The 25,598-nt window shown below is 38.8% G+C and overlaps 1 protein-coding gene across 5 annotated transcripts in view; it reads left to right on the forward strand.

The window, feature by feature from the left end:
* Nucleotides 1–25,598, forward strand: part of SLC24A2 (solute carrier family 24 member 2) — a 533,689-nt gene that overhangs the window by 226,364 nt on the left and 281,727 nt on the right. For 3 of the 5 annotated variants that reach the window (XM_054521032.2, XM_054521036.2, XM_054521035.2), the window contains exons 1-2: nt 13,342–13,687; nt 15,547–16,629. In XM_054521032.2, the coding sequence (XP_054377007.1) occupies nt 15,700–16,629 (930 nt within the window). In that variant the 5' untranslated portion in view covers nt 13,342–13,687; nt 15,547–15,699. Of the gene's footprint in view, nt 1–13,341; nt 13,688–15,546; nt 16,630–25,598 lie in introns of those variants that run through there. The other 2 variants (XM_054521034.2, XM_054521033.2) reach the window with 1 other exon arrangement.

The following is a 25,598-nucleotide window of genomic DNA, read 5'->3' on the forward strand; positions in this document are numbered from 1 at the left end:
CACTGACTTCCATCCCTCCAGCAGGGTGTCCGCTGTGCTCCTGAACCAGCGAAGCACCCACTGCCACTCCCAATCGGGCTAAAGGCTTGCCATTGTTCCTGCACAGCTAAATGCCTGGGTTCGTCCTAATCGAGATGAACACTAGTCACTGGGTTCCACAGTTCTCTTCCATGACCCAGGGCTTCTAATAGAGCTATAACACTCACCGCATGGCCCAAGATTCCATCCTTGGAATCCGTGAGGCCCAGAACCCCAGGTCAGAGAACACGAGGCTTGCCACCATCTTGGAAGTGGCCCACCCCCATTTTGGAAACGACCTGCCACCATCTTGGGAGCTCTGGGAGCAAGGACCCCCTGGTAACAATACTTTTGCTATGGACTTTAGCCAAGACGAGGCTGGAGGCCCATTGGCCCTCCCTATGGATTACATATAAGGTAGACTCACCACTGGTTATTGAGAGAAGTGGAGTGATCTATGGGAGAACATCAGCAGAGAAGACTCATCCTCTCCATCCCACTCATGAAAGAGAGACACAGATTAATTCCCAGATAGTTTCCAGTAGCAAGAAACATACTCCAAAGGAAACAGAGAATCTTTCCACACAGATATGTGCATAATTATGTCCATTACATCATTATTTATAACTGGAAAACAACAATAGGAAAATAGGGGAATTGCTAAATAAATTATGATTCATATGTGAAATAAAATATTAGGCAGCCTTTTAAAAAAAAAGGTAGTCTTTCAGTAAATGTAGTAGTACTGTATAATACATGTTTTTCCCACTCACCTCATAAAAGTGCCTCCAAATCAACAATAAGACAAAATCATACAGTGAAGGAAATTCCATACACAATTAACCCAAGAAATGGCTCTGTTTGTAACTAACAGTGAGAAAGCATTTTTGCAAGTACAATGATATTTGGACAAATTCAAAGAATTTTTTAAAAAGTAATAAAGTTCCAGAGCTCAATAATATTCCCTCAAAATAAGTGATAAGGCAAGAGAAATCTAATTTCTTGCTTGCAACAACAAAAAGTGAAGATATAGACTAATAGAGTAGGAGAGGCTATACCTTGGGGCCTCACTTTCTCATCATGGATTGGCAAGGCTACAGGGGTCAGAATGTGGGCACAACATATTATTTTCTCAGACCTGGACTTCTATTCCACAAGTAGTAGGTTGAAAAATGCCTTCCACATTCATGCCCACCTGAAACCTCAGAACATGATCTACTCCAAATTTAGAAATCATCCTAGATTTAGAGTGGGCTCTAAATCCAATGACTGGTGTCTTTGTAAGAAGAGAATAGAGAGAGATACACAGAAAAGAAAGCCATAAGAAGAAGATGGCAGAGACTGCAATGATGCAGCCACAAATCCAGGAATGCCAAGAATTTCTGGGAGCCGCCGAAGCTAGAAAGAGACAATGAAGGATTCTCCCCCAGAGCCTTAACCATGCTTGATTTCAGATTCCTAGCCTCCAGAACTGTGAGGGAATAAATTTATGTTGTTCGATGCCGCCAAGTTTGTGGTCATTTGTTGAGGCAGCCCAAAGAAACTAATATACCAATTAAAAAAAACAGAGTATGATGGATAGAGGGGAGAGTATTAAGCGTATTTATAGTGGTGACCAAAGTGGACTGAATAGAAATAAACACCAAATTATTAAACACAAAACATCTGCAATCTATTAGCCTTCATTACGAGCCATGCTGTGAGCTCCTCTAGATGTGCTTTCTCCCTGCAGTTAGAGGAGGCTAAAAGTTAAGGTGAGATCTGGCTCATGCAGAGGATCTATAGGTTTTATGTTATCTGTGGTTTTAAGCTGATTTTAAGCTGACAGGTATTTCAAATGACTCCGCCTCATTCCTTACCTCCCATTCCTCTCCAAACTTCATGAGGTAAGTGCAGGCATGTAGAGAACTTACCACAGTAAAAGATGAGTGAGTAAAGGACACAATATGGATTCTACCAAATAGATAAACATAGATCGTGGCAGGAGTTGAAAGAAACATCACATGCAGAAGGCAGATAAATAATATGCAGAAGGCAGATAAATAATATACAGAAGAAGAATTACTTTAGGAAACAGAAAAAGTGTATCAGACAAATACTTCAGCAAAGTATTTTCTCTCAAAAATAAAAGTGACAAGGGCTTTTTCTAAGTAGATAAAATAAAAAAAGCCAAGAGAATGAATGAAAGATAAAACTGGAGAAATGAGATAGTAGGGGAAAAAAGCATGAGTTAGAAGAGTTGAAAAAAGAAATTGAATATAAGAAAACAAATAGAAACAGTAGAAATAAAACTACCATTAGCAACAGCAAGAAGTAGAATAAAACCTATTTTTAAAAAGAGTTAGTAGAATAGTGTAGAAGCTTTCTTTGAAAATCCCATGAAATAAAATGAAATGAAATACAACAAGAAGATGAAAATGAGGGAGGAGATGCTACAGAGGATGGAAAGGTGATATGTGCATAATTGCAATTATTCCCAAAGAAGATGATACAACTAGAAACAGAAAAAAGTCACATTTTTTAACCAGAAATAAAGTAAAGATTCAGGGAGAAAGGGCATACCTTATTTGAGAAAAAGTAGAGAGAGGTATAAATAGCTATAGCTATAGATCTTCACTGAGACTTGCCATTTGTGTTACAGAACTTCAAAGATAAGAATACTTCATGCATATGAGCAGATAAAGCAAGTGAAAAAATTATGGATACATGTTTCTCTACATTAGCAAACCAGGTGGCAGACTCAGTGGAACAGTATCTGCAATTTCCAGGGGTGGGTGGGTGTGTGTGTGTGTGTGTGTGTGTGTTATAAAGGATTTGATCAAACTTATTGTTCATATATAAAAGCAATGGAAAGATTTATCAACATTAAAGATCTCACTCATAGACCCTCTTTGTAAAAATGACTTGGTAATTAAATCCAGCTAACCAAGGTATGAATTAATATAAAAATTGTACAAGTAAGAAAATCATATTTTGGAAGAAGTAGATGGAGTATGCAACTCATTCAGTAAAGGACTAAGGCTAACTATGGCTGTAGGAATTATTTTGTTCTATACAGTTGGGAAAGGAATTTTAAGAAAGAGTGTTAAGTTCATAAATGGCCTTGTTTTTAGCAACAAATCAATACTACTAACATTGACAAATCAGCAAATGCAAGTGTAATTTATTATATAAAAGAACAAATGAAAGAAAATGATGAAGCATTAAAAACATAAATATCAAATGAGATGACAAATTTTAGATAAAACATACTTCAAGCAACTAAAATGAATAAACTAGTTTATTAAGTGAAATTTAATATCAGATTAAAAAATAAGATCCAATTCTATATAAACATGATACAGTCTCCAGGAAAGAACTCGCCCATACAAGACCTCTGACCTAAAGAACTGTAAGATAATAAATGTATGTTGTTTTGAAACACAAAGGTTGTGATAATTTGGTACAGCCTACAATAGAAAACCAATAGAGCAGAGGCACAAGAAGGGGCTGAAAATAAGAAGCTTGACTGAAAATCTTAAAGGTGCAATTATATCTGCAAACACCGTTCCCCATCCTTTATGGCCAGGAGACTGCCCCTTCCCACCCTGGCAAAAAGGGGGAGGTTGATTCTCTGTAGAAGGTAAGCCAGAGTTGTTCTAGGACATCAGGCAAACCTGAAGATAAGGGTAAGCTACCTTAAAATCTATAAAGTGAATAATAAAAGTCCCCCAGCCTCTTTTTTAGCTCAGCTCTCATACTGCTGGCAGCCAAACACAAATACTTCAGAGAAGAGCTTAGAGAACCCGCCCCAGGGAAATTGATCAGCCTAAGAGAAATTATGCACAGATACTGACATGTGTTTCTGGCAATGAAATGGTTGCATCCTCACTTGATTACTCTACAGTAAAGACCTCTACTTGGCAGGTCGCATCCAAGCAAGAGCTTTCATTAGCATTTTAATGTCTGATTCGTAATTATTAACAGACACCAAAGATCACCAGATATTTTAGAAAGGCCTGTGATATGAAAACCAGGCCAGAACAAATATAGTAAAAAGGAACTTGTGGGAAACAGAAACTTCAGGGAGCAGAAGAAAATACACAATAAGCTACAGTAAATAGTCTCATTAATTCAAAGATACTTATCGAACACCTACTACAGTAGGCACTCATTGTTCTAGGCATTCAACATAAAGTAATGAACAAACCAAATAAAGTTTATACCTCATGAAACATACATTATCTCAGAGACATAAGAGAAGCTACTAGACCTATGAAATAAAAATGGGAAACTGTAATAGAAATATGCAAAGAATAAGATAGAACTTCTCAAAAGTTAAAAATGTGAGGACTTTTTACCAAGAGAAGGGTTAAATGACAAAGTTGATGAATAGAAAATGGAGAAAAGATAAAGCCTTAATTAGAGGACTAGGCAAGGAAGGTAAATATCAAAATAATAGAGATTCCAAAAAGGAAAGAGAAATGGAGAGAAGAAAAACTTTTTAAATATACACAAAACAAATTTCCCAGATATTTATGAGTTTCTAGGCAGAGAATAATGAATGAGAAAAGATCCACTCCAAGGTACATTATCTTCAAGATATAGAAGGCTGCAAGTAAAAAGACTTAAAGATCTTCTCAAAAGAAAAAATAGATTCCATCAAAAAGGACCAGGAATTCAAATGACATCAGGCTTCTCTACAGAAATAATGAAATGTCAAATACAGTGAAGAAAGGATTGCCTTAAAAATATGGAAGGAAGAAGATTTCTAACCTAGATTTTCACAAAGCCATACTTTGAAAATAGAGTATGGGAGTGGGATAAAGACGTCAAAAACACACAAGGATTCAAACATTTTCCTCCTGGGCCCCATTCTGGGGAAGATACTGGAGGCTGTGCTCTGAAAAGCAAAGGAGTAAATAAGAAAGAGGCTTCAGGACACAGGGTTTTTAACACAAAGAAGAGGCACAGAAAATTCCTAGAATGAGTACCATGTGGGAGATGTAAAACGTGGGCACGGGCTGTCGAGGAAGAAACAAGAAACAGAAAGTTCAACTGACATGTTTGAAAACAGTAAGGGGAAATGAACAGCTATATCAGAGAGTTTGGGGTGAATTAGTATACTATGCAGCTCAACTGATTTTTTTTTATACTTTAAGTTTTAGGGTACAAGTGCACAACGCGCAGGTTAGTTACATACATATACATGTGCCATGTTGGTGTGCTGCACCCATTAACTTGTCATTTAACATTAGGTATATCTCCTAATGCTATCCCTTCCCCCTCCCCCCACCCCACAACAGGCCCCGGTGTGTGATGTTCCCCTTCCTGTGTCCATGTGTTCTCATTGTTCAATTCCCACCTATAAGTGAGAACATGCGGTGTTTGGTTTTTTGTCCTTGTGACAGTTTGCTGAGAATGATGGTTTCCAGCTTCATCCATGTCCCTACAAAGGACATGAACTCATCATGTTTTATGGCTGTATATTATTCCATGGTGTATATGTGCCACATTTTCTTAATCCAGTCTATCATTGTTGGACATTTGGGTTGGTTCCAAGTCTTTGCTATTGTGAATAGTGCCGCATAGTTACATAATTATAGGATGTAAATGGTGACTATTAATGTATTCCAAGTGGTAATATAACTATATGGGAAGAATGGAAGAGGGAATATGGTGAGATGGAGGCTTCAGAGAGGGAGGGGGGAGAATATTGTGAGAGGGAGAAATCCACCTCTTCCCTGATAAGAATTTAGTAGGTAACATCAAAATCAGAAAAATCAAGAGACAGGAAAGTGACCTCATTACTTTGAAAGATGGTCCTAAGTACCAGGAAAAAAAAACTTTAGGAAACAAAACAGCTAAAACCTTTGAATATGGTTCTTTCTAGAGACCAGAAAGCAGAAGTTTCAGGGAGAAAGATTTACAGTTTTTCAATACACATTTGGAGTATTTGAGGGGTTCAATATATGTCACCAGTCTTCCTATCTTGGCTTCAAACAAATTGAGAGATGAGCAAAAAGAGAGGCAAGTGGAGAAGAACTGTCACTGTTGTTACTAAGAAAGGCCAATTTGGAGAATGGTGGGCATGAACCCCAAACAGGCTTATTACCTAGATCCTGGCATTGGGCCAGGGGGTGGGGGGGGTGCCTGCTCACACAGTGTCAGGATGCTGAGGGATATCCCCCAGCCCACTACACCCACCACATATGTACATACCGTATTGAGGAGATGGAGGAAGTTTTGTTCCAGCTGAACAACTTGAGACCCCTCTCCACAACCAAGCTGGGAAAATAGTGACATTCCTTTCAATTTTATGAATTGAATAAAACAAGTATTTTAGTTCAGTATTCAGAAACCATAGACACAGCAGCACCTTCCTTCTGGCTTGTCCTATGTTTGAGGCTCGAGGCACATGGCTCCTCTTTCCCAGTATTTTAAGCTTTATTTTATGTTAAAATTCTGAACCAGAAATAGGTAGAGTCTAGCTTAAGAAAGAAGGCAGCAGGAGAATAATGTTTTTTTTTTTTTGAGTCATAAAGAGCAATGCTCCTTGCTTGCTTTCCGAGTGGGCTGTCCTGCCTTTGTACCCTCTTCTCCAGCATGCCTCCTTTACCAGTATTATTTATCCTTATTTCCTTACTGATGTGGCTCTGAGAGACAAGGAAGCACCCTGGGGGACTCTCAGGAAGTCCCTGCTGGAATCAGTAGGAATAGTAGCCAAGGGTTGAGACTCCAAGTCTCTTGATGAAATGGACAGACCACACTTCTGCCCTTGGCGACCTCACACTGTGGCTTTTTTTTTTTTTTTTTTAACTTTCCAACTTTTATTTCAGGTTCCAGAGGTAAACAGGCAGGTTTGTTACACTGGTAATTGCATGTCACAGGGGTTTGATGTACAGATAATTTTGTCACCCAGGTAATCAGCAATCCTCACCCTTCTCCCACCCTTCCCCCTCAAGTAGGCCTCCATGTTTATTGTTCCCTTGTGTCCATGTGTACCTGATGTTTAGTTCCCACTTATAAGTGAGAACATGTGGTATTGGTTTTCTGTTCCTGCATTAATTCACTTAGGATAATAACTATAACCTGTCTTGGTGCTCAGGTGCAATGAAGCTGAGCCGGTATTGAAAAGAGAAGCTTAATTTCAGGGCTTCCTGGGCATTTAAAGCCAGAAAAATTCCTGTTCCTAATGTAAAAATAATAGGCATTCATCACTTATCACCTCGTAAGTGAATAAGAAAAGAAGAAAGAGCAATCATGTGGGGGTTGGCCTTAAGTGCTGTTGCAGAAATCTCCGTCAAAAGCAAAGAAGCCTGCACTTTCATCCCTCAATCCCACAGAAATTTTTTTCTGCTTTTATGGTTCTCATTGAACTGAAAAGGAAAGCCACCAGACAAAAAATGAGCCAAATGCAAAGGAAAACAAATTCAGTCCAGGTTGAGAGGCCTGAGGAGAACATTTCTTAAAGAACATCAGGATATTTTGATATTTATATCTGTGATTTTTTTAAATAAGCAAAGCAGAATCTCTTAGGAAGTAGACAACTATCCTTGATTGTTGACGGGCTGTTGGTAGAAGAAATCCATAGGTTCTAAGTATATAATCTCAACAGGAAAAATGCAACTAACTCTTAGTTAGGCAGGAACTATCATATATTATAAGGAATAGTAGAACTCGGGCTTTGGAGCCATTATTGGTTTCAAATGGAGCTGTTTGATATTGGGCAAGCTACTTAACCTCATTGAGCCTCAGTTTCTTCATCTATGGATAATAATAGTGATAAAACTCATGAGATTGAAAAGAGATTAGCAAACACTCTAGTTCATGGTAGGTGTGTAACATATCAGTTCCCTTTTTCCACCACTGATGCCCATTGTGGTAGTTATTATTGATAATCACCAAATCTTTCCATTCTTCTCTGAAGCACACAATGCAACTGCACTTTCTTGCTCCCTTGAAAATAGATATGACCATCCGATTTGCCTCAGTCCATGAGATACTAGCAGCAGTGATGCATCACTTCCAAGCTGAAGCTTTAAAAGCAAGTTCTAGGTTTGCCATGCATCTTTTCTCTCTGCAACAGCAAATGGCAGTGTTCTAGACAGTGACCAGCTTGGGGTTAGGAGTTAGGATGACACAGCAAACTTCACAGAGGACAGGTAGCACAAGTGAGAAACAAAAACCTTCATTGTTTTAAGCCACTGTGATTTTTGAACTTTTTGTTATCATAGCATAACCTACATCCTCCTGATTGACTCACCTTCCTTTAAGTAACTGTATTTGCCATCATCTTAATTCACTCCACAGATACGTGTTAACCAAAATGCCAAGCACAGGGCTAGATGCTGAGAAATGCATGATACTGACTCTTTGTTCTCATGGGGCTCACAGTAATGGGAGGAGAGTGAGGGTCATTGTCAGGAGTCTTTTAAAAATATCCCCAGTTCTTTTGTTTAGCTAAAGTCAAGGTTTGGAACTAGTGGTTTTGTGCACATTGAATACTTCATAAGGATGCTGATTGCCTGCAATTTTAATAACAGAGAAGCTAGAGATTTTAATAAGTCAGAAAAAAGGTGGTATATGTGGAGAAAATGAAGAAAGAAATGATTAACAAAGTATGAGTACTGTACTTTATTTTGTCCCTGGGTTGCCCACAACTTTCTGACTCAGCTATCCTATCTTTTTTTTTTTTTTTTTGAGATGGAGTTTTGTTCTTGTTTCCCAGGCTGGAGTACAATGGCGCTGTCTCGGCTCACTGCAACCTCTGCCTCCCAGGTTCAAGTGATTCTCCTACCTCAACCTCCCAAGTAGCTGGGATTACAGGCACCTGCCACAACACCCACCTTTTTTTTAGTAGAGACAGGGTTTCACCATGTTGGCCAGGTTGGTCTCAAACTCCTGACCTCAGGTGATCCACCTCAGCCTCCTAAAGAGCTGGGATTACAGGCGTGAGCCACCACACCCACACCTGGCCCTCAACCATCTCTTTCACCTTCTGCTCATGACAGTTTACTAGAATTTTTTTCCCTTGAGACTGAATGTCAAGTCAAAAACAATAAAAAAATTGCTAATCATTACTATGACTCCAGAGCTACTTGCTTCTTTAAAAATTCCTGAAATTATAAAATATAAAGCCAAAGCAATGAATTTCTAATGGTGGAATTGTAGACACAGTGGCCCCCTGGGGTTCTTATTTCAGATGGGGCAAGGGGATATTCCTAACCCTATTTTAAATCATGCCAGCCTAGATAACTATGTGAAAATTATATGGGTGCTTAGCAAAACTAGTAACTAGCACCCCTTTGGCAGTTTTATATTAAAAATCCTTTATTAGCTTAGGTATGACCTAGTGATTTTTAAAACTCATTACTGATTTTTGAAAGCCTCCTCTTCAAAACAAAAAGAGCCCATGGTTCTTAACTGGTAATACCAATGACTCCTATAAACTCTATGTTAAAACAAATCTTACAGCTAATAGAAGGGTAAATATGATGCCAACTAATGTTTATACTTATACAAGTATCCACAAATATAAAGAAATAGCTCCTTAATAATTTCTAAAAAGAGACCCATTGATTAATCTACTTGAGTCTCTTAGCAAATGCTACTGTTCAATAACTCATTTGATGGTAGTAAATTTTCTCCTGAAGCTACCCTTTCTTTATGACTAGGCAATAAGGTCTGTGGATCTGGGAGACCTACAGTTGTTATGCAATTCCTCTGCTTCCATGTAGTGTGACTTGGACAAATGACAGGCCCTGCTTTTCTCCATTACTACCAGGATGTAAGTTGTAGCCTTCTCAACTGTTGTGGCAATTAATTGCCAAGTTGTTAGTCAACTGTCAAATCTTCAGTTGAATATGGATCTCATTGAGATGCTTTGGAACTGTGTGGGAGTAGTCACTCCCACAACATTTATTTCCCCCTCTCCCTTACTAAGAGAGCCCTGATTTTCTAAAAGATGACTATGTGCCCAGTTGAAATACTGTTTACACTTCCTTGCAGCTATGTCTTGTGACCAAGTCATGATCAGTGAAATGTAAGTGAAGCATTGACAGAGTCCCTTCCTAAATAAAAAGACAAAGCCTAGCAAGGAGGCCTTCTGCCTTTCACCCTTCACTCTTTCCCTTCTTCCTGCCTGGAACACAGATGTAATGCCAAAAGAATAAACCATTTTGTAGCCATGAGGATAAAGCCATACATTATGAAAGACAGATCAAAGGATCTGGGTTCCCAGATAGCATCTCGAAGCTATTTTATAAACCCTGGGCAGTCTGCTTTCAGACTTCTTTTTACCATGAGAAAAATAAATTCTTGTTTTGTTTAATCACGAAGAATGAATTTTTATTATATGCAACCAAGTGCAAATCCCAGCCAATACAATCTATGGACTCATGAGGTCTTCATCTGGATCTCATTCCTCTTCTCACCGAATCAAGACTCAGGGTCATCTCTGGGCTGTAGAGGAAAAACCTGAAACCGTAAAAATTCTAGAAGATAACATAAGAAAAACTCTTCTAGACATTGGCTTAGGCAAAGAATTCATGACTAAGACCCCAAAAGCAAATGCAATAAAAACAAAAATAAGTAAATAGGACCTAATTAGAAAGTTTCTGCACAACAAAAGATATAGTCAGAAGAGTAAATAGACAACCCAGAGAGTGGGAGAAAATGTTCACAATCTGTGCATCTGACAAAGGACTAATATCCAGAATCTACAAGGAACTCAAACAAATCAAGAAAAACACAAATAATCCCATGAAAATGTGAGAAAAGGACATGAATAGACAACTCTCAAAAGAAGATATACAAACAGCCAACAAACATGAAAAATGCTCAAAATCACTAATTATCAGAGAAATGCAAATTAAAAACACAAGATACCACTTTACTCCTGCAAGAATGGTCATAATTAAAAAGTGAAAAAACAATAGATATTGGCATGCATGTGGTGAAAAGAGAACACTTTTACACTGCTGGTGGAAATGTAAACTAGTACAACCACTATGGAAAACAGTATGGAGATTTTTTTTAAAGAACTAAAAGTAGAACTACCATTTGATCCAGCAATCCCACTACTGGGTATCTACCCAAAGGAAAAGAAGTCATTATATGAAAAAGACACATGCACATGTTTGTTTATAGCAGCACAATTAACAATTGCAAAGATAAAGAACCAACCTAAGTACCTGTCAACCAAGTGGATTAAAAAAATGGGGTATACGCCAAAGAATACTACTCAGTCATAAAAAGAAATGAAATAATGTCTTTTGCAGCAATTTGGATGGAATTAGAGGCCTTTATTCTAAGTTACTTCATTCTAAGTAACTCAGAAATGAAAAACCAAATGTTGTATGTTCTCACTTAAAAGTAGGAGCTAAACTATGAAGACACAAAGGCACTAGAATGATATCATACACTTTGGGAACTTCGGGGGAAGGATTAGGAGGGAAGTGAGAGATAAAAGACTACATATTGGGTATAGTGCACACTGCCTAGGTGATGGGTGCACTAAAATATCAGAACTTAACACTAAAGAACTTATTCATGTAACCAAAACTACTTGTACCCCAAAACTTATTGAAATAAAAATTTAAAAACAAAAACAAACAACAACAACAAAAGATCCTGGTAGGAGCAGTATGACATGGTTGTAGAAATAATTTTTTTAAATTATGTTAAAATATTTTCTTTTAAGCAGAACTTTGTGCATCATATTCCCCTCCGCACCCCATGTAGCCACGGGCACCTATTGCCTCAGGGAAGAATAGGATTGTTAAACTAGGAAAGTAGACAAGGGCAGGGTAAAAATAAAGCCTAATTGGTTACCCAGAGGTCCAATTTGTATACAAAAGGCAAAATAAATGCACAATTGTTTTCCTTTTCCTAAAACAGTTTTGAAAATTATGAGCTGGTTCCCTCTGAACCATCAAGCAATCAATCTGTTCAGTTGTTTTTAAAATATTATCAATTAATAGATATAATCATGTTTGATGTGTTTTAAACAATTGCGATTATCTTTTTTTTTTCTTTGATGCTCAAATTAGCCCATCTTTGGTCAGTGACAGCCTATTTGAATTGTCCCCTTCTTGACACAACCCTAGTGGTAGTTGATAGTTTTCTTGCTTTCTGAAAATATTTACAGATAAAATGATATGATGCGCTGGGATTTGCTTCAAAATGATGACATAGGAAAAAGGGGTATAGATGAAATATGACTGTCCATGAGTTCATAATTGTTCAAGCTGGTGATGGCCCCATGGAGATTCATTATACTACTTTCTTACATTTGTATATGTTTGAAATTTTCTAAATTAAAAGTTAAAGATAAAAAAATTCAGTCAGGCACCTATAGTCTGCAAGCACTTGGGAGTCTGAGGCTGGACGATGGCTAGAGCCCAGGAATTCAAGACAAGCTTGGGCAACATAGCAAGATCCAGTCTCGAAAGGAGAAAGAAAAAAAAAAAAGTTGAGTCTTGAATGCCTGGCTTTGATTGGGGGGTGGGGGGAAGAAAAATATTTCTAAGTTCCCTAGGCTTCCCTTTACTTATTGATGAGTAGGCACAGAGTTCTGACTACAGAGCTGTACTCTAAGTCAGAGGTCATGAGCTCTCAGGATATACCCATTACCCCCATCGTAAGGAGGGCATGAAGAAACCCTCTTGGATGGCGGAGAGAACAGAAGGATGGAGGGTAAGGAGATGGGAAAATGTGCGAAAAGCTTTCAGAGCTTCACGAATTGGGTACCTCTTGGCAGCTTTGCTGGTGGTCACGGGGTTGGGTCAAAGGGGTTCCCTCACTACCAATTTGTCTTACCACCGTCTTCCATTCTTTGGCCCAGATTCGAGTCTCTCATCCCCAACAAGCCTGATTCTATTTCTTGTGGTCAAGGGGATCTTGCTTTCCAGATAGGACAGGAAGGAGCACTGGGCTGGAAATCCCGAGGCCAAAAGCCGAAGCCTGTCAGTGATTCAAAATGACACGGGGTCTTGGGTCTCACTTTCATCACCCATGAAATGAAAGGTCACCCTGCAAGACTGAAGCCCCTGCAGTGTCCCAAGCATCCAGATCCAACACTCAAGAAACCCTGGACCCCAACAGCCTGTCCTGCAGGCCTCCGTGCCTTTTCACTGAACGTCTTTTCCACCATTACACATCACATCGCCTCCTAAAGAAAAGCGCGACTGCTATCACTTTTTGCAGATAGTTGGAGAGGCGGTGCCCAGCATAAGATGACCCCAAAGTTGACAGCACTTTCAGGCTTTGTGAATTAGGCGCGTCACCGACCTGTACGATTTCTCCTCTCTGCCCTTGCTCGCCTGCAAATCCTGACCCCCGTCCACACTGCGGAGAAATCTCCTAAGAGACGGCTGCCAGCGTTGCCTCTGCGCCCAGGAGGCGTGTAGCAAAGGACTCGGGAGCTGAGCGCGCTGCGGCCCCGCTCCCAGCGCACAGCCCAGAGGGAGGGGCCGGCGGGGGCCGGGCAGCGCCAGACTCGGAGCGCCGGGCTCACAGCGGCTCAGTCTCCTCCCGAACCCGGCCCCGGCTGGCGAGAGCGGCAGCCAGTGCGAGCCAGAGCCCGGGCCTCAGAGCGGGTAGGCGGAGGGCCGGAGAGGGCGGCGGACTGGAGCGGCGGGCCGCGCTCGGGGGCCCCGCGGTGTGCGCGTCCTCCCATCTTATCCTGGTAAGTGCGGGCGGCTGCGCCCCGCCTGCCGCTGTAGCCTATGTGGTGGTCGTCCCCGGATCCCGGTTGCGCGCATCCCGTTGCTGCTCTGCAGGCTCACAGGTGCCTCTGCCGTGGATGTGGGCGCCCCAGGCCCCGCTAGGAGTTAGCCAACTCTGTGTGCTCCGGGGCGTGGATTTGGAGCCCCCGCCTTCCTACCCTTGCTTTTGGCTTGGGATGGGGGGCGCGGGGCAGGGCCTGCCGTCGGGGGAGACGCGCAGAGGGGCGCTTCCCTTCCCCAACCACCTACAAACGATTCAGGGGGATGCGGGCCAAGCGCCTCACCAAATGCAACCCAGCTCCAAGCTCACAGGTGGGGCGTCTGTCCTTTAGATTTATTTTCCTGTTAATCCACCAGGGAAAGTTTGGGACCACGCAAGGCAAAGTTGGGGCGCGGCTGGGGGCGAACTTCTCCTACGGAGGCAGCTCCCGGGGAGACGAGCGGTGGGTTTGCAGGGGGAGCGAGGATCGGGCTGGAGATGACTTTGCGCCCGGGGAGTTGAATCTGTCCCTGCTGGTCGCCCGGGCCGGGCATTTACACAATCCCCTGAGTGCTGTGAATCGCTTAATCGTTCCTGCTAAGCGTTGACGTTCGCAGCCAGCTGGGAATCTCCGTGATGGGTTCGGGTTATCTCAGGAGTAGCAGCAACTCAGCGGGGTTGACTTGTGCTCTTGCTTTGCTCTGAAAACCTGAGCTCCAGCTAATCTCAGTATTTAAGTGGCGTGTGTTTAATTAGCTTATTTTACACCTGAGATTATCTCAGCGACTGCCTCCAAAATGAAATCGTTGATATGGAAAAGAATAGTCTTTTTAAAGAAAAACTAAAACGAGAACTCTTCAGAATATCAGCTGTCATGTCTGGCTATTTTACCCATCTCCGTGGGATAGAGAAAGAAAACTCTGCTTTAGATATCTAACCTATTAAAGTCAGTGGTGGGGCTATTTTGGGCAGATTTTGTGGACAGAGGTATTGCTACAACTTGCGTATTGTTTATGAAATACACATGTGGTCTCTCGAAATAGCCTACTGGTTATTTCACTGCATTGGGAGTTGTTTGACTTACTAAGCTGCCTATTTTAAATATGACTAAAGGTTGTTTTTTTTAAAAAAAATATTTAGCTGAAAACAATGTCTAGATGTTTAGGGAAGACAGTTTGTGCATGTCACCAGAATATTTTTTTGTAAACTTAAATTTGTAAAGGACTACTTTCCCGCATCTGATAAAGGAGAGACTTTTTATGAAAAATAAGATCTGATATCATTATGTGTGCAGAAAAAGATCACTAAATTAAGGAAACCCTCACTTTCCAAATGATAGGTTAAATCAGAAAAAGTTGCCTGCAGCTGAGAATTATATAACTGGACCAAAAGAAAACAATGAATAATTGTTAGTTGCCAAGTACCTAGACAGTTCTGAAAGAAGTGGGACCTTTATAGCACTGGAAAGTTGTTACATGATTTAAGGTTAGATAATCTGATAGATTTTCACCTGTAAAATTTTTATTCTTACATCTGCATTCTCTACACCTAACATTGGATTTATCAAAATATTTATTTGGGTTTATACATACATTTTCATAAGTACCACATTCCATACTAAGTGCCACATATGTTTTTACTCATCTTGAAAACAATCCTGGGTGGTAGGTACCGTAATTGTCCCCATTTTAAATGAGGAAACTGAGGCACAGAGAAGTTAAGTAACTTACCCAAGATCGCACAGCTGCAGGACAGAACTTTATCATATCTGCAAAGATCTTTTTATTAAAAATACATGATTTTATGATTTACTTATTCTCGTTTTTATTTTTATTTAAGCGTAAATGATGGAAGTTTCCTGTGAAGCATAAGAATCCCTGATTGTGAAAGTGCCCCACAAGCATCGTTAACTATAAAGTAAGGAAAAGTATGAAAGAACCATCTGGTTGAGTCTAAAGTTGGAAGATCACCATATCCACCAGAAGACCCAGGATGGATCTGCAACAAAGCGCCACCATCACCTCCCTAGAGAAATGGTGTTTGGATGAGTCACTGTCTGGCTGCAGAAGACATTATAATGTCAAGAAAAAACTGAAGTTAATTCGAATCTTAGGCCTTTTCATGGGTCTGGTAGCCATTAGCACTGTCTCATTTTCAATCAGTGCCTTTTCTGAGACAGATACACAGAGCACCGGAGAGGCCAGTGTTGTAAGTGGCCCTAGGGTAGCACAGGGTTACCGTCAGAGAACTCTCTTAGATTTAAATGACAAGATTCTGGATTATACTCCACAGCCACCTCTTTCTAAGGAAGGCGAGTCTGAGAATAGTACAGATCATGCCCAAGGAGACTACCCGAAAGACATCTTTTCCCTTGAGGAGAGAAGAAAAGGTGCAATCATTCTGCATGTCATTGGAATGATCTACATGTTCATAGCCTTAGCCATTGTCTGTGATGAGTTCTTTGTTCCTTCTTTGACTGTCATCACTGAAAAACTGGGCATCTCTGATGATGTGGCTGGAGCCACCTTCATGGCTGCAGGGGGATCAGCCCCAGAACTTTTCACATCTCTCATAGGGGTATTTATCGCTCACAGCAACGTTGGCATAGGCACAATTGTAGGTTCAGCAGTATTCAACATCCTCTTTGTTATTGGCATGTGTGCTCTGTTTTCTAGAGAAATCTTAAACCTGACATGGTGGCCGCTCTTTCGAGATGTGTCTTTCTACATTGTTGACTTGATCATGCTGATCATATTTTTCCTGGATAATGTCATCATGTGGTGGGAAAGCTTGCTTCTCTTAACAGCTTATTTTTGCTATGTGGTTTTCATGAAATTCAACGTCCAAGTAGAAAAATGGGTGAAGCAAATGATAAACCGCAATAAAGTCGTCAAGGTGACAGCACCAGAAGCCCAAGCAAAGGTTGGTGGTGGTGGATTTTTATTTAATGCTTTTCTTGACTACGGTTCTGAATTATTATGCTTTTGAGATCTGCAATTCTTTTGATGTGATGGTGTTTGGGGCTCTTGTGGACAGCAGATTGATTCTGCAGTTTTGTGATAGCTAGAGTAACATAGCAGTGGAAAAAATAATTTTGGGGTATTCTTGCAGATGTTTACTAAGTTCCTCAGCTACTTGCTTCAGAGTAAAACACTTGTAAATATAGGTTACATAAGCCTCCCAGAGCCAATTCAGCAGTTATTTGTCTCTTATTTTCTGAAAGTGGGCATAATGATTTTGTGAACAATTTAATTTTCATAGGAAAGTGTGTATGTGCCTAGAAAGTTGCAAGGCCTTTTCTTTTTAAATGAACACATGACAATTACCAAGAAAGAACCATCTCTTTAGAGATGTCTGAGGAAGAAAGTTTGTGTCACCATAGCTGCACCTTCCAGTCAGCAGCCTAGCCCAGCAGGGCTTGTCATTATTGTTGTCATGGCTGTTTTTCTTGATTGACACAATCATGTCTTAGGTCACTTGACCAGGAACTGATCAGCATCCATTGTAAAGAGAATCATTGGCCAGCCCTGCCATCTGCCTCTGCATCACAATGACCCATTTTGCACACCATAATAAACATGACTTCAACTATTTTTAGAGTAGAATTTGAGGGAGTTTTAATAATAATAGTGACCATCCTACCACTTAGGTGAGTGGAAAGCAGATTGGTAAAGAGCTTAGAAGTAATTCCTGCAAACACATAAATTATTTTTTTAAATAGTGGACAAACGGCATCAATACAATCATATGTGGTATTGTAATGGAGTTCTGATTTATATCCTAGCAGTGGAATGTCATCCCTGAATGTGATTTTAAACAGAAAGCCAAAATACATACATAGACTTTTCATGCCAGCATCTGGAAAAATTCTCATATATGCAAAAAACAGATGTTTGAGCAGGGGGTGAAAGATTTTGTTCAAAAAAGATATACCTAATGCTAGATGACGAGTTAGTGGGTGCAGCGCACCAGCATGGCACATGTATACATATGTAACTTACCTGCACATTGTGCACATGTACCATAAAACCTAAAGTATAATAATAATAATAATAAATAAAAATAAAAAAATAAAAACACTCCCCAAAAATAAAAAAAAGAAAAGAAAAATGATATTAATTTGGTTAAATTTACATAATTCTTTTATAGCCAAGTTTGATGACCATCCTTTTCATTGCAGCCGTGAAACGGAAGCAAAGTGCAGGATAAAACACTAGTAATATTTCTACTTGTACTACATTTTTTCTAACATTTCTCTCATATGCTTGTTTGTTAGAAACTATAGTAAAACCAAAAAATCATTTAGCAAAATATATGGCAAACAAGCATTCAGATGTGACAACTGAGTACATCTCCTTCAGGGCATAAAATAGGACCATCATTGGAAGTTCTCCCCTACTCTAACTTAGCAGCCAAAAAGTGCTCTCCTCAAGTCTGTTTGGGTGGTTTACATTGATAGTCTTGTGTTTATTCCAATTAAAGTACTGAACGATTGTCAAGGAAATGCTTATTTTTTAGAGGCAAGGAAATGATTCGATGTCTTATAAATTTCTTGGGCACATCAATGGTGAAAAGTCTTTTTGAGAACTCAGTACTTTCTTGTTTTCTTACACCCTAGTGGAACTTCATTAACTTAGGGACTTGGTTGAATATTATATTGGCAACATTTATGAAAAATGAATCTGCAGAGCAATCCAATGGTGTATGTAGGATTGCGGAAGGATTTTGTATTCTCATTTTAGTGGGGTGGGAGATGGTTTAGTGGAGTGGAAGATGGTTTCATGCGTTTTACAAATAGCTTTCCAAATATAGGTTTATAGACTGTATTTAGTCAATTATAACCATTCATTAAAGTAGCCCTGGAATGATCTTTACCTACTCAATTAGGTGACTGTTATGTCATTTTTATGATTCTTTTAAAGTCAGAAATTCAGGTTGTCATCCCTTAACCCTTGTTATTTGTATCCATAATTTTGTGCTATACTTAATATTGTGTGTTCTAAAATTTGGAAATTCTAGATTTACTTGATTAAAAAAGAAAGCAGGTTATATTCATAACTATTTCTGTTTCTGATTTCCGCCCAAAATGTGTTCATTGTATTGTTTTCCATTTAGCACCAAATAGCTTTAATTTATTCCAGTTAGTCATTAATGTTTCTTTTGACATTCGATAACTAATGGAAGTAGAGATTTTTTTCTAAACAAAGCTATGTCTTATTTTGTACTTCTCAAAAAAATGCCAGAACACAGTCACACGTTTTTAAGTGGAACGTGCATAAGGATGTGTGATTTCCTTTAGGAAATTTCACTTGCCAATTTCACTTTTGAATTATTGCTGGAATTTTTTCAGTAATTACAGCCTTTATCATATGCCTGATTGCAGAAACTTAGGGAGGTTTGCCCCCCAAGCACTGAACATAATCACATCTCTGAATGTGATTTTAATGTAATTTGATTCATCCCGAAAGGGGGATGAATCCTGGAGTGTGGTCATCTAGTCACCTGGCTGCAGAGTTGAATTCTGACTGTGTAGCTTACCTTTCTTACAGAAATTAATGCTTCTGACATCACCAAAACATCTAGGAAAAAAAGACTTTAAGCCAAATGCGGCCTTCAGTGGAGTCTTCATAGAGAGGAATGTGCTGTACAAGAATTTAGGAAGCAAAATACTAAGCATGTTTTCATGCAAAGTCACTTCCTTGTCCTATTTGCAAAATTATGGGACATGGAAGTTTGCAAAGGTAGAGAAAACACATTTTAGATATTCTTATACAAACCATCAAATGGTTCTTGCTAAAAAGTCAACTCTGCTGGGCTCTAGGCAGTGAATATCTTGGAAACTACTTGCTTCATAGACAAATAGAAAATCTTGATTTGGTTCCATTGTTGATGATGTACATCATAGGGTAACTGTGAAGCATGGAAAAACATGAACTGGCATTATTTTTCATAGTTAAAGCAACAGTTTCTCATCTCATTTAATTTCTCTACCTTGTGTGTGGTTCTATATTTTTATTATTGTTATTTCTTTTAGTGATGCTACTACCCTTTTTAAAAAGTTGTATACTATCATGACACAGTGAAGAGACCCTGGGGCTTTAACTCAAAAAGGAAAGAGTTTTTAGCCTGGTTGTGTGATAAGCCCAGTGATTTCAGAGAAGTCATTTTAACTCTCTGAGCCTCAGTTTCCTGATTGGAAAATGAGAATAATGATACCTACTTCATAAGATTGGTAAAATTATTAAATGAAGAAATGAATGTTAAGCATCTAGTATGATCCTTGGAAAATGTGGGTTGTTTTCAATAAATGTTAATGCCTTCCTTTTATGTTTCATTCTTAAGTGAAAAATGAATTGGAATAAATTATTTTAGATTCAAGAGTTATAAAACATTCCTTGAAGACTGAATTTGCTCCAGTGAATCCTTGAGTTAAGCAGGCCGTTATACCCCTTAGGGTTATATAATATTTGCTGTATTATAATATTCATAAGCTCTAGTTCACATACAGTGAATATAAATGGGTCAAACATTAACTCCAAGGAAACTTCAAAATGTCTTTATTTCATCCTGAAATTTTATTATTTGGAATTTTGCTTAAAGTGAGTAGCCCATTGGCTGGGACTTAGCAATATCCATTCTAAGCAGAGACTTTTGCTTTTGGGGTATTTTTATTTATAGATGTTTGGGGCTCTCCTCTTAAAATGTCTGTATAGCTGGTTAGGAATAAGTTTGAATCCTGCAGGATGTGAAGCAGTTAAGTTTCAGGTCATTCGGCTCATTTTGCTATGCTCCTAGCCTGGCTGCTGGGGGCCGTTGATCTGTTATGGTGCTAGGCTGTCATTGGCCTAGAAAGCAGCTGTCCATGGTATTTAACTTCATCTTAGACTTGGCACTGTAATCTGACAGCAAGTTGGCCTGGTTCTAATGAAGGGCACGATCTAAATAAAGATGCTTAAAGCTGGATAGTTGGAGGGCCAGACTACTTAGTAATTTAGGTGTGCTTTGCTTTATTCAGTTTGTGTGTTTCTGAAAAGCTGTAAACGGTTTTAGCAATTCAAATTGTGATTAATGTTCTTTGGAAAATCAGGATTAAAACACAACTATTATAAATATTCTTCATAAAATGAAGTAGTTCTTGTAAAGTACTAAACCATAAATAATTGTATAAGTATACATGTGTTGCCTCAACTTTGCTTAAGACACAGAATTTATTAATTAGTAAAATTAATATACAAACTTCAAAGTAGGTAAGATGGTCCTTATTTTAAATAAAAAGATGTATTACTTGATAGATTTGGAAACTAATTCTCTTTCTTAAAAGAGAAAAATTTAGGCATTAAAATTCTTAACTGACTGTGAAAGTAGTGTGTTCATCTAGGGATACAGCATGGTGATATTTTCCTTATTTTGTTTCCCTCTACTTATCCTAAAAGTAAACCCATCAGTTACTGCTTGTGATTCAGAGAGTGAACAAGGCATTTTGAGAGACCCAGAAGGGCCCAGTGGATTTTGATACACACAGTTCAAATTGCCCTTGGCCATTTCCCTTGCTATTCTGGTTTCCCTTGGCAACAGATGACCTAAACTTTGTGAATGCTAGAGAACTGGAGTCACCATATCTCTCCCTTCCACCTTCCCCTACTTCATCTATTCCTCTCTTTGTCCTTCTTTTCCTCTCCTCTTCCCTCCTTTTCTTTTGTCCCCCTCCCCTCTTTTTTGTTAGAACTAGATAATTTGTACCTTAACTTTAGCAAAGAATGGGATCATATGTTAAGTTACTCTCTGGCTACTGGGGACACAAGTACATCCACAGTGTGGATTTGACAAGTTTAGTTTTTCCATCCTTTTATTTTCAACCTTCTTTTGTTTTAGATAAGTCTCTAGTAACCAGAATATACATGCACTTTATTTAATTCAGTTTCACAAGCACTATCTTTTAACTGGAAAGTTTAGTTTGTTTATATTGACTATGATTACTGTAACATTTGGATTCTTTTCATCATGTTATTGTATACTTTCTATTTGTTTTGGCCTTTCTGTTTCTTTTTAGAATTTTTTCTTGCCTTTTTTGAATTTTTTCCTAAATCTGTTTTTCCCTTTAATAGTTTGGAATGTACACACTCTTTTTTTTTTTTTTTTTTGAGAAGGAGTCTCTCTCTGTCGCCCAGGCTGGAGTGCAGTGGCGCGATCTCGGCTCACTGCAAGCTCCACCTCCCGGGTTCAGGCCATTCTCCTGCCTCAGCCTCCTGAGTAGCTGGGACTACAGACGCCCGCCACCGCGCCCAGCTAAATTTTTGTATTTTTAGTAGAGACGGGGTTTCACTGTGGTCTCAATCTCCTGACCTCGTGATCCGCCCACCTCAGCTCCCAAAGTGCTGGGATTACAGGCGTGAGCCTACACTCTGTTCTATTATCTTGATGCTTGCCTTAGAAATTTTAACCTGTGTGGCCGGGCGCGGTGGCTCACGCCTGTAATCCCAGCACTTTGGGAGGCCGAGGCAGGTGGATCACAAGGTCAGGAGTTCAAAACCAGCCTGGCCAAGATGGTGAAACCCCGTCTCTACTAAAAATACAAAAATTAGCTGGGCGCAGTGGCAGGTGCCTGTAATCCCAGCTACTCAAGAGGCTGAGGCAGAAGAATTGCTTGAACCGGGGCTTCAGAGGTTGCAGTGAGCCAAGATCGTGCCGCTGCACTCCAGCCTGGGCGACAGAGTGAGACTCCATCTCAAAAAAAAAAAAAAAAGAAAAAGAAAAAAGAAAAGAAAAAGAAATTTTAACCTGTGTATTTAACTTAACATAGTATAAAGTTAATTAAGATGTTTACGCTCCAGCTAAACAACCTAAGTACCTTAGAAAATTACTCAGTCACCACGTCACCCATTGTATATAATTCGAAGTCCAGAATTTAAGTTCTACCTTGATGTGTATTTTGGTTGTTTGTTTTTGTTTTTTGTTTTTGTTTTGAGACCAAGTCTCCCTCTGTCACCCAGGCTGGAGTGCAGTGGTGCGATCTCGGCTCACTGCAAGCTCCACCTCCCGGGTTCACGCCATTCTCCTGCCTCAGCCTCCCAAGTAGCGGGACTACAGGCGCCCGCCACGACACCCAGCTAATTTTTCTGTACTTTTTCACTAGAGACGGGGTTTCACCATGTTAGCCAGGATGGTCTCCATCTCCTGACCTCGTGATCCGCCCACCTCGGCCTCCCAAAGTGCTCGGATTACAGGCGTGAGCCACCAGGCCCGCCTACTTTGATGTTTTGTAAACAGCTTTATTGAGGTATAACTTTCATTTTTTAAGCCTCATAAATTAGACGTTGTCATTTTACCATCAATAGTTTTAGATTTATCCACATATGTACTGGTTTTTTCCCTCCTCATTCCTTCTTGTATACCAAACCTTTTATCTACAGTTTTTTCCCTCTACTCCTGATGTACATTCATGATGTTTCTTAATCTGTTAATAGTAAATGCACCTGATTTTTATTTACTTAGGGTTGTATTTCACTTTTGTTCTTGAAATACAGGATAAAAGTAGTGAGTAGAAAATTATTTTCTCATCCAACTTCGATAATAATATTCCACTGTCTCTCAATTCCATTTTTGCTGTTGAAAGACTATCATCCATGTAAACATTGCTCCTTTATAAGAAATTTATCTTTTTTCATTGACCACTTTTAAGGTTTTTGCTTTGAGTGTTTGGTATTTTCCTTAAGATATGTCAGGTGTGATTTTCTCATTTAGGTATCCTCTATTTGTGACTCATTAGGCTTCTTGATTTTGAGGATTAGTGCCTTCCAACAATTTTGCCTCTACCCCAATCTTCCTGTAGTCTGCCTTCTAGAATTCCAATTAGACATATCTTGTACTATCTTATCTTCCATGTCTTTTCACTGTTCATGGTTTTCTATCTGTGATCCTCATTCTTGTTATTTCTTTATATCTACCTTCTAGCTTCTCATTTTCTCTTTAATTTTGTCTAATCTGCTCTAAAGCTCATCGTTGAGTTTCTAATTTTAGTTATATTCATTTCTACAAGTCTTATGTGGCTCTTTTTCAAATCTATTGGGTAGCTTTTCGTTATTTCTAATTTCATCATACTTTTAATGCCTCTTTTATTCCTCTAAACATGTTAAGTATATTTATTTTATATTTCATTGTTGATTAATTTTGTGGCAATATCTTTGTGGGTCTAGTTTTGTTGTTTTATTGATTCTTAACCATGAAATTTTTTTAAACTTTGAGCACATGTTTCTAGGAACTTTACCTGTGGGACTCCATTGAGGCCTGGGTTTTAAGTGCATTACTCCAGAGAGGATTGCTCTCCTGTCAAAGGTCTGGGAGTACTACCAACTGGGGCCATTCTAAGCTACATGTTTGACTTTTTTACTACCCAGGTAGTGTGAATTCAGACTGCAAACCCATATGAGTGAGCCTGTGCTTAAAAATTCTTAAGGGAGATTCATCTTTCTTCCCCGTCTTCAACTTTCAGCAGCATTAAAAACCAAGACTCAGATAGATACATCCTACCGTCTCCCTTTGCAAGGTAGTTTTTTTTTTCTTATTTGCTTACTGAAAGTGTCAACCCTTCAGGAGTCTCAGCTTACAGATAGAGAAGTTCTCTGAGCTCCCTTCCCCCTGTCAGGCCTCATGTTTGTACTTCTAAAAACCTACTCTTTAGGCTGCTAAGGAACGGCAAATACCTTGAAAGCAAAGCAATACAGACGTTTCTGGACTTGTATTTGGTCAGTGTTCTGGGTTCTAAGAATCCCTTATTCCTCACTAAATAAAATAGTTAGATATTTAAAAAATATATTTAAAGTGTAATATTCCAACATTTTAGGGAGTAATATGTTAAGAAGGGTTTGTTATTCTATTGCCAGAAATATATGCTACAGACTATAGATTTCTCAAAAGATAATGCATACAACAAGTGACACTGTTATGGAATTTTAATGGCATTCTCTCAATGTTTAATACAGCCTGACCATCATAGTAAAGTTTCTCATCAAAATAATAAATCCTAGAAACAGCAAGTTTTAGTCATTCAAATCTGAGGAGCAATTCTAACATGAAGTTATATGAGGCCACTTTAAATTTTAGGTTTGCCTTTTAAATCATATATTTATCAGATACCAAAATTATGTATTCATTGTACAAGAGTATTCAAAACACATCAAAATATAAAAAAGAAAATTTTGAGCAGTTTATATTCTCTCATTGCATCATCCAAAGATGACTATGCACATTTTTGCATATAGCATTCTTCTGAACTTCTCATATACACATACATATACACATGCATATGTACATAGACATATATACACACACCTATGTATTTAAATAAATAGGAACATATTGGACATGCAAAATTTTAAATTTACCATATTGAATATATACAATTTTAAGGTTTTTAAAAATTTTTGGCCTATTATGGAGCCTTTTCCCCATCATTAAATGTTTTTCTAAAATGCTATTTACTGTTTAGTATTATCATAATATAGAAAGCCATTTTCATGTTGCCATTTATTGTAATATTTCACATTATAAAAAATACTACAACAAATAGCTTTACACATGAATTTCTGATTTCGTAGAAGCAGAATTTCTGGGTCAAGGCTTATTAGCTTTTTAAAGTTTCTGCCATATTGCTACATACTTGGTAGTGTTGAATATTATAATTTTTAATGTTTTCCAATTTCATAGATGAAACATAGCATTTTAATTAATTGTTTTAAATGTGCATTGCTTTATTTGGGAGTCTGGGCTTTGAAACATATGTTTATGGAGAATGACATTTTTCTTTTATAGATTGCCAGTTTCCTGTGTCCTTTGTGTCAATTTTAAAGCTAGCTGTGATGACTCACACAAAGATCTCTTACAAATATATGCTG

This window comes from Pongo abelii, chromosome 13, assembly GCF_028885655.2.
Source record: "Pongo abelii isolate AG06213 chromosome 13, NHGRI_mPonAbe1-v2.0_pri, whole genome shotgun sequence".
NCBI classification, from domain to species: Eukaryota; Metazoa; Chordata; class Mammalia; order Primates; family Hominidae; genus Pongo; species Pongo abelii.